We start from the raw sequence: 9516 nt of genomic DNA, 5'->3' as shown, positions 1-9516 counted from the left end.
GCTGCTCCTCTCACCTGCTGCACGAGACCATGGAAACCAGTGACGTCACTTTGACTGAAAACCACTGACTGTGAGAGCCCGACTATAATCCAGATTATCTACAAATAAAATATAATATATATATATATATATATATATGTATATAATACAACAACTTGGAAAATAGGATTAAAAATGAATATATTTTAAAATGTTGATTTAACTTTTTAATAAAAAATTAAAATGTATGTTTCAGTGATATATACTGTTTATATATATATATATACTGTATATATATATATTATTGTAGATCACAACAATTAAATGAAAAAAATATGATTAAGAATGAATATATATATATTTTAAAATACTCTTTTCTTCCTAATATAATTTTATAATTTTAATAATAATAATGAATATTATTATTAAATAGTCTATAGTGCACATGTAAATAAAATATAATATCATTCTTGATGGAATATTTCATCTATAGCACATTACAAATTCGAAATGTAATTTAATTGTCAGTCAGTCAGTCATCATCTACCGCTTTATCCTCCACCAGAGGGTCGCGGGGGGTGCTGTGCCAATCTCAGCTACATCGGGCGATAGGCGGGGTACACCCTGGACAGTTCGCCAGTCCATCGCAGGGCCACACACAGATAGACAGAGACAAACAACCATTCACTCTCACACTCACTCCTAAGGTCAATTTAGAGTGTTCAATTTACCTATCCCCACATTGCATGTTTTTGGACTGTGGGAGGAAGCCGGAGAACCCGGAGAGAACCCACGCACACACACGGGGAGAACATGCAAACTCCATGCAGAAAGGCCCTTGTTCCAACCGGGGCTCGAACCCTGGTCTTCTGTGTGTGTATACATATATACATATTAATGTCTGACAGTGGTTTCCATGGAAACCCTGGTGTTGAATCTCAGTGAGTGACATGTTCCTGGGTGATAAATAAAGTGTGTAAATGTTCACAAACACACGAACATGAATCAGCAGCAAACTGTCTCACATCACTGCACACACACACACACACACACACTTCCTGTCAGGCTGAAACTACTTCCTGTCAATTGTTGTTGTTTCACAGCAGCTTCTCTTCTTCTTTTTAAAGCCTTGTTTTTTACACTCTCAGGCGTCAACGTCAGGTTTTCTTCACCTTTTCAGTGATAATATTCATTTTCATTGTTTATTTTATGTGAATTTTACATATTTTCTGTCCTGTTGTGACTTTGTCTTCAACTGTTTTTGTCCAAAAATATAAAATAAAAACCTCTTTGTAGAAAATAAAGCAGTTAACACTTTACATAAATACATGGTAATAATCTTGTATTCGTGAGGAAATATTACATAATCACATCTTATTTGTAATACACTTTCAAGCTTGGTGATAAAATAGCACTAATCTGTTCATAAAAATACAATATAACAATAAAACACATTATTACTAAAGTAATAAACAGGTAATATCTTGGTAATGACAATTAATAAAGTCTACATTAGCGTAATAATGCCACAAAAACTCATCGCCCTTTATATCTACACTGATTTTTATTGTTATTAATAAGCTATTACTTGTTTATTAGAAAACACAGAGAGAAAGATGCTGACTCTCTCTCTGCCTCGCTTGTCCTCATCTCACCAGGCTCAGACCGACGTTTCCATAGCGACAGACAAACGCTGCGGTTGCCAAGTTACTGCTTGACTGTATCCATGGCGACGCAGCACACTGTGGCATCACATCTGCTCTGCACTGGAGAATGTGAGCGACGATACGCGGCGGTTATGATTTTATTGTGTGTGTGCTCGTGTTACGGAGCCCCGCCCACTTCCATCAGTGTGCATGACACATGTCAGGTCACATGTCAGGAAGTGAGGCGGTGGACGACATATGTCTAGTGGACGCCTCATTGTTTATTTAACAGCACGAGAAACAAAGAATTTTACAAACTGAAGTGAAACTGAAGAATATTAAATAACATTTTAAACAAACCCATGGCTCGTGGGCCACATGTGGACCACCAAACGACTTCCTGTGGCCCCTGACACCTTGTTATTTCTGCCTGTTTTTGTTGTTTATGGATTCATTTTCTCTGATTTGTTTTATAATTGTTTCTTTTCTGTCTGAAGTTGTTTTGAACGTTTGTCTGACGGTTTGGTTTACTATTTTCTTGTTTCTGTATTACGGAAGAGGATCAGAGCCACATGTGAAATTTTGTTTTTGGAAACATAAAAAAAAAAAAGGTTTTGCATATACTGTATATATATATATATATATATATATATATATATATATATATATATATGTATATATATACATACATACATAGTTTTATATATAAATATATATATTAAAGCCAGAATTATGAGATCAAAGTCAGAATATATTTATGTATATATATATATATATATATATATATATACATAAAAAGAAGTTGAAATAAACATTTTGTTTGCATCATTCTTTGTACATGTGGCACTAATCGTCTTCCGTATTTTTTTGGGGAAAAGGTGAAAAATAATTTTTCACATGGTTTTTCTGCGTTAAAAATATATATACAGTACATATATTATTATATTATATATATTTATAAATAAATAAATTGTAGGGTAATAGTTTTAATATGAAGTCTTCCCAGAACTTAACAATGAATTAATTTAGTTTTTCTAACTGAACAATTTATTATCAAATTAAATTAAATTAAATTAAATTGCCAAAAAATAATAAACAAAAAAAATCTGTAGTATAGAATTTTCTCACATTTTCAAAATATTTTCCTCTTATTATTATTTTATTATTTAACACCTAAAAACTAATAAATAAATAAATCAGATTCTGTAGATGATTCAGGTGAAGTGCTCAGCTTCTACTTTGGCGCCACCTGGTGACCAACTGTGAGAAGACATTTACATTTGAAACAGTTGTTGTTGCTGGTTATTATTTATGTGTGAATAGAAGAATTAATCCTAATGACTGCAACAACAACCAACAATCATTTCTAATCTAAATTTTAAGATCATATAACTTCAATTATTTGCTAAAAGAACAATAATTTACTGTAAAAAAAAGAAAATAAAACCACAACATCTGACCAGACTACAAGCTCATGTGACCCTGAGGTCATTTTGAGGTTTTATTTGTGTTTGCAGGAGAATCTTCAGAATAAGACGCGGGATGACGTACTGTAAGTGAAAAAAACCCAGTAAATATAAACTGATTATAAAGATTTTCAGTTATTGAGAAAAATCTTGAGTGACATACTGTCCTCCTGCCACAAGGGGGCGCCACCATATTTCCAATCATTCAAGGGCCTCATGATTTATAATGAAATTTTGACTCTTTTTCTCTTTTTCCACTAAAAATGTGTAGATTATGTTGTTTTATTCATAGTTGTGGTGTAAAATTCAGTTCTGTGCAGGTCAGAGATCAGCGTTACTTTGGATAAATGACTATTTCCCTCTGGTTACAGCTACAGTAGCACACATACGTCTATCTATACAAACACACATTTATTCATGGTCGTCATGGACAAGAGTCCAGGTCAGGTGATCACACACATGGAAGCTGCACCTTTTACACACCCTCCTCCTCCTCGTCCTCCTCCTCCTCTGAATTCAGCAGGCAGGTGCGTGCGATGGCTTTAGTCACGAGGTACGGGTCACAGTTGGACGCGGGGCGCCGGTCCTCGAAGTAGCCGCAGTTGTCCTCGCCCACCTGGCGCGGGATGCGGATGCTGCAGCCTCGGTTGGCCACCGCCGAGGAGAAGTCGTGGATGCTGGACGTCTCGTGGAGGCCGGTGAGGCGCCGCTCGTTGTCCCGGCCCGCGCTGGCATCGTACACGCGGATGTGCACGCTGTGCTTTTTCCTCAGCTTCTCGATGGCGCGGTCAATTTCACTGTCGGGGAGGGAAGAGGTTTTTTATACTAAGTTTAATTCTACATTATTACAATAGTAGACAGCCTTTTGTGTCACTATGAAAACAGTTTGTTCTCCCACACCAAACCCCATAGAGAAAATCAGCGATTTTTACATCACAGCACACAGGAGGTGTCGATCCACTGCTGCCTCCTTCAGTGACTTCAAATAAGTTATTTTGTGAATTCTGTGTTTAAAATACTCAGATTTACCTCAGTGACAGAATCTTACCAAATGAGGCAGCATTACCAAGCAACTCTTATGTCTCTGGAGGCTAAAAATGCAAATTTTTCTCAATGGTCTTTGGTGTGGGAGGAAGCGCAGTTCACAAAGTTCATTGTAGAGTTCAGCTGAGGTAAATTTAATTGGTTGAGCCTTTTGTTAAGTGGCTAAAACCAGTTTTTCTGGGAGAACCAGCTGGCAGCCATGTTTTCACTCAGAGTGATTCTTGGGAAACATTTGAAACATTTACCCAAATATAAAAAACATCATCGGCCAAATGACATTTCCCTGAAACAAAACGTCCACTCACTGCCGTCCCCCTTCTTCCCTCATCTGCTTGGTGCTGACGTTCGTGTGGCACCCGGCACCGTTCCAGTCCTTCAGCGGTTTGGGGTCCATCGACGCGATGACGCCAAAGTCCTCGCACACGCGGTCCAGCAGGTAGCGCGAGATCCACAGCTGGTCGCCCATCTCGATGCCCTCGCAGGGACCCACCTGGAATTCCCACTGAAGTCCGAGGAGTCATAAGAGATGGGGGCGTTCAGGGACAACATGTAAAACAAAAATACATGCTTTTGTTGTTGAACCAAAACCAAGTCTACAGTCACAACAATTTTAGGGCCCCCACAATCTTTTTGCACAGGGCCCCCAAAGTATCTTTAACACCCTTGGCTCATCTGCACATGTCTCCACAACAATCTACAGCAAATCCTCCAAATCTTTCAAAAAAAAGTCTTCAACACACAATAACATCCCAAAAACAAACTGCTATTTGTACATAAATATAACATAAAATAGTTTTTTTAATGACCTTAATATTCGTTACAAGGGCCTGTCGTCTGTTAATGTAATCGTTTATAAGGGTGTACCTCAAGGCTCTGTGTTAAGTCCACTCTTATTTACTATTAACTTAAATAATCTTGAATGAAAGGTGCTAATCTTCGTTTATATGCTGACGACTCTTTTCTATACTGGTGTGTAGCAATTCTTCTTAAAGGTGACATGGAATGCTCATATCGCACATATATGTTAGTCACGGAGGTCTACTTACATATATTAACTTGTTTTCATGGTCAAAAACCTCCGAGTCGCTGCAAACGAGCCGATCGAAATATCTCCTCACTGACGCACTCGTCAGCCGCGCTGTTTCAGACCAAAATCACAGAACGCGGACTGTGTTGTGACTGGACTAGTGCCCGCACCAGGAGGAGCCACGGTGGTGAGAGGAGAGGTGAGGTTTCCTGATGACATCATCAGCAAACGGAAGTGCCTTTCCGCTTTGCAGAGCCCAGGAAAACAATAAAACCCTATTTTCTCAGCAGTGGCTGAACTGTTTGTTCTGAAACTTTAGGGTTTCATAAACGAGGTAATGACGCAGATACACACACAAACGCAGCGTTAATTGGAGCTTCCGGTCTATGTCGCCTTTAAAGCAACTGAATATTTTTTATGCAAATGTCGGACAAAATTGTTTGCATTCGTCACCGTTGGTTAGATGTCAAGAAAAGTTGAGAATGCAGTTCATATTTTGTGGGGAAACGCAATTATTTCGGTCAAACGGTTGAGCTGACACTCACCTGAGACGGCATAACCTCAGCATTGGAGCCGTAGATTTTGATGCCTGCATAGAGGCAAGCCTTGTAGTGACACTCCACAACGTCCCGTCCATAAGCGCAGTTGGCCCCCACCCCACAGTAGTAAGGGCCTTACAGTGAGGGGGACATGAGGGGAAGTTGTTTTAAGACAAAAATACATACAGATGTTGGGCAGAAACAAACAAAGAAATACAAAGGCACTGATGTCTGGACATTCTCTGGAGATTGTCCCGGCTACATCTGAGACAGTGATTCTGCAAATTCTGCAAATTCTCCTGCCACCTCCTGAGTTATAACGTTCTTCTGCTGCAGGCCAAACTCCAGAGAATGGCCACACCCAGTTCTTTGGAAAATGTCCGGTTTTAGAGAGAGAGCCATGCTACAAAGACATAAAGCTAACTCACCCTGGGGCGCAGGGTATCCATTTGCTGGCCAACCAAAGGGTCGTTCATCGACTCCATAGAGCGTGTACTCCTGCTCCATACCGAACCATATGCAGTGCTCTTTCACCTTCTCCATGACTCGATTGCAGCTGTTTCGGTGGTTGGTCTCTACAGAAACAAGGACAGTGTTTTGTGTTTCCTGAGGTAAACCGACCAAATGCAAATACTTGCAGGAAAAACTGGAAATACAGTACGTACGGGCGGGAGAGTGGTCGAAGTTGAAGACCTCACAGAGCACCAGTTTGTTTGGGTCGAGGGAGAAAGGGTCTCTGAACATGCAGACAGGGACGATGTTCATGTCGCTGTTGGAGCCGCTGGACTGGTACGTGCTCGAGCCGTCAAAGTTCCATACGGGAATATCTGACAACGGAAACATCTCTTCTTAACATGGAGCATTCTGATTTACTGCTTAAACATAAACATTTTGACACATTCTTTTGTGACTTGGGTGAAATAATTTGATCAGATTCATCTCAGTGACACAAACATACCACACAAGGCAGCAGTAGAGTAGCAGCTCCTGTGTCACTGCGGGCTAAAATCATTGATCTTCTCTATGGGCTTTGGTGTGTGCGAGAATGAGCGGTTAAAAATGTCACTTTTCTGTTGAAAAAGGTTTATCTAACAGTGAAATAAAACAGTAAACATATTGATTTAGTTAAGATGACATAGATTTCTGAAGTGGAACATTTGTTAAGCGGCTAAACATTGTCTTTCCCTGCTGGTGGCCATGTTTTCACTGAGAGCTTTCGTCAATCTCTCATGCTGCTTCTTGTTCTTCATCTTCGTCTTCTCCTTCTTTTTCTTCTTCTAACATTATTAATAACCACACATTAAACTGTGGGTGTGATTTTACACAGCAATATGTTCACGAGTGAGCTGTGGACAGAACCAAGCTATTTGTTTTTCCTCTCTTTCCAGTCTTTACGCTAAGCTAAGATAAGCTAAGCTATATGGGTGCTAGCAGTAGATGATGATTTTTTAATAAAGCAGCCTGACATTAATCCTCCTTCACCCTTGTCTTCCTTTGTTTTGTTTTCTTATGCCAGACGACCGCACCAAGCCGTCTCCTCCTCACACTGGTATGTTTATTAGATTAAAAATAGTCCTGAAGGTTAAGGCTCACTGCAGCACACAACATTTGTTCTCCGGCTTATCTTCTAAACGTGTGCAGGAGCCAGGCTTTCAAACACTGAATTCACCAAATAAAGCATTTGAAGTCACTGACACGATGTAATATATCGTGTCAGTCACAATATATATATATATATATAAATATGTGTATATATATATACATGTTCAGTCATTCACCTCCTATGTCTTTTGGTTCACTGTCCAGGGTTCGGGTTTTGCTGCGAAGTTCTCTCCCGGTGCCGTCGATCCAGACGTACGTGACCATGCACTTCTCCCCTTGTGGCAGACTCAGGTACTGCTGACGCATGCTCTTGTCGAGGCGCGAGCTGATGGACAAGGTTTCCATGTTTGCCTTTAATCAGAAGAGATGGATGGATAGATAGATAGATAGATAGATAGATAGATAGATAGATAGATAGATAGATAGATAATTGATAATTGATATGGTAATGTGACTCATAATATTGTATCGTAACTTAAATAGCGTGATAACATTGTTTCGTTTTGTCTCAATAATTTCAATTATTCTGAAATTTCAACAGTTAAACAAATAAAAAGTATATATATTCATATACAGACTAAGGACTAACGTCTTTACATGACATTAAGAAAACCAAATGATTGTCTTAGTCCGACTATAAAATTGGACGAAGACATGTTGTATATACATACATACATATATATATACATTCAGATATATATTTACATACACATATATATATTTATATATATACACACACATATATATGTAAACATAAACATAAATACTTTGACTTACTGTTTTGCCGGTTTCTTCAATAAGTGCTTCAGGTTCACCTGGTTTGAGTGTCACACTGAGACAGCACCGCGCGTGTATGTGTGTGTGTCTAAATGTGTGTGCTCACTAAACCTGCTTGTGGTATTTATTTAAGTACGGTGCTCATTAGCATAGCGTGACGTGTCACTGGGTGTTCTTCAGCTGTTCACCCAGAATTAATGTTTTCATTAGAACAAATCTGATCCTTTCTCTGAGAAGATTCTGCCTAACGTGTTCCAAGTTTGAAGGATTGTCAAACACTGAAAGTTTGGGGGAAAACATGGAAATATTCAAGACTCTCTCAGGGGGGTTCATTTAACGATAATTAGTCTATGAGAAAATTCACCTTCCATTTATTGTCACCACACAAACAATCAAATAATAATCTGTCACAGTTTAAGTGAATAATTACAAGTGATTAAGAAATCCTTAATTATTTTGAATGAAAAATACTTAACAGTAACACACGGCCGTTATTTCACATCATTTTCAATCGCCATGTGGTCACTCTGTTTGTCTTGTTGCCATGGAAACAACTTTTACCCAGATTGCTCTTTAGAGCACCTGTACCTGCGAAGCCTGATGATTTTTTTGTGAAACATAATTACTGTCAGTCGTATCAGAGCACTGGAGGCTGCTGAGGCTGCGCCACACTCCCGTGAGAGGCGTTGATTAACACCCACCTGTGCCCGCCGTTGCCATCTTGCTGACAGTTTGCTGAGCGGAGACTCTTTCAGCTCACTGACCTCAACAACAACAAAGTCCACAAACTGCTCACGATGCTCAGTTTCCAGCGGCTCAGCTCTGTCCTGAAATGACCCCCAAGAGGACTGTACTGACACGTGTGCCCGGGAGCGTCCACGCGGATGCAGCTAAAGATCAGCTGAGTCTAAGGAACCGAGAGCTGCCACACACAGAATAACGTTCTGCTGAATCCTGAAATAACAGCAGTTTTAAGCGTACTTGTATTACCAATCACCTCCTCTTAGGACCGACTGACCCATGTTCAACTGCTGTTCACATTGAACCCTTCTCCACTTCGCCTTCAAAGTTCTCCTTTGAATAGTTGCTACTACCACCAAGATCTGCACCCACAGACATTCTATCGCAGATAAAATGTGGCTGCCAGTGAGGACACAAACTTAAAACAGATATTAGCCACTTAACAAAAAGCTAATCCATCCTCTACCGCTTTCTCAACTGACATAGGGCGATAGGCGCACCCTGGACAGATCGCCAGTCCATCACAGGACCACACATAGAGACAAACAACCACTCACACCTTCAGTCAATTTAGAGTGTCCAATTGACCTAATCCTCAAATCTGCATGTATTTGGACTGTGGGAGGAAACCAGAGAACACAGAGAAAACCCATGCACACACAGGGAGAATATGCTAACTCCATGAAGAAAGACTC

General features: G+C 39.7%; 1 protein-coding gene across 1 annotated transcript; it reads right to left on the bottom strand.

Annotated features, from left to right (window-relative positions):
* Positions 1 to 3122: 3122 nt before the first annotated feature.
* On the bottom strand, positions 3123 to 8206 carry LOC131445979 (glutamine synthetase-like). Its single transcript, XM_058616812.1, has 7 exons — positions 8081 to 8206; positions 7480 to 7654; positions 6367 to 6528; positions 6130 to 6276; positions 5708 to 5835; positions 4441 to 4637; positions 3123 to 3888 (listed from the first exon to the last, which is right to left on the bottom strand). The coding sequence occupies exons 2-7, from the start codon at positions 7646 to 7648 to the stop codon at positions 3567 to 3569; spliced, it is 1125 nt and encodes a 374-aa protein (XP_058472795.1). The 5' UTR covers positions 7649 to 7654; positions 8081 to 8206; the 3' UTR covers positions 3123 to 3566.
* Positions 8207 to 9516: the final 1310 nt, after the last annotated feature.

Source organism: Solea solea, chromosome 19 (assembly GCF_958295425.1).
Source record: "Solea solea chromosome 19, fSolSol10.1, whole genome shotgun sequence".
NCBI lineage: Eukaryota > Metazoa > Chordata > Actinopteri > Pleuronectiformes > Soleidae > Solea > Solea solea.
This window is presented reverse-complemented; position numbering and strand designations above follow the sequence as displayed.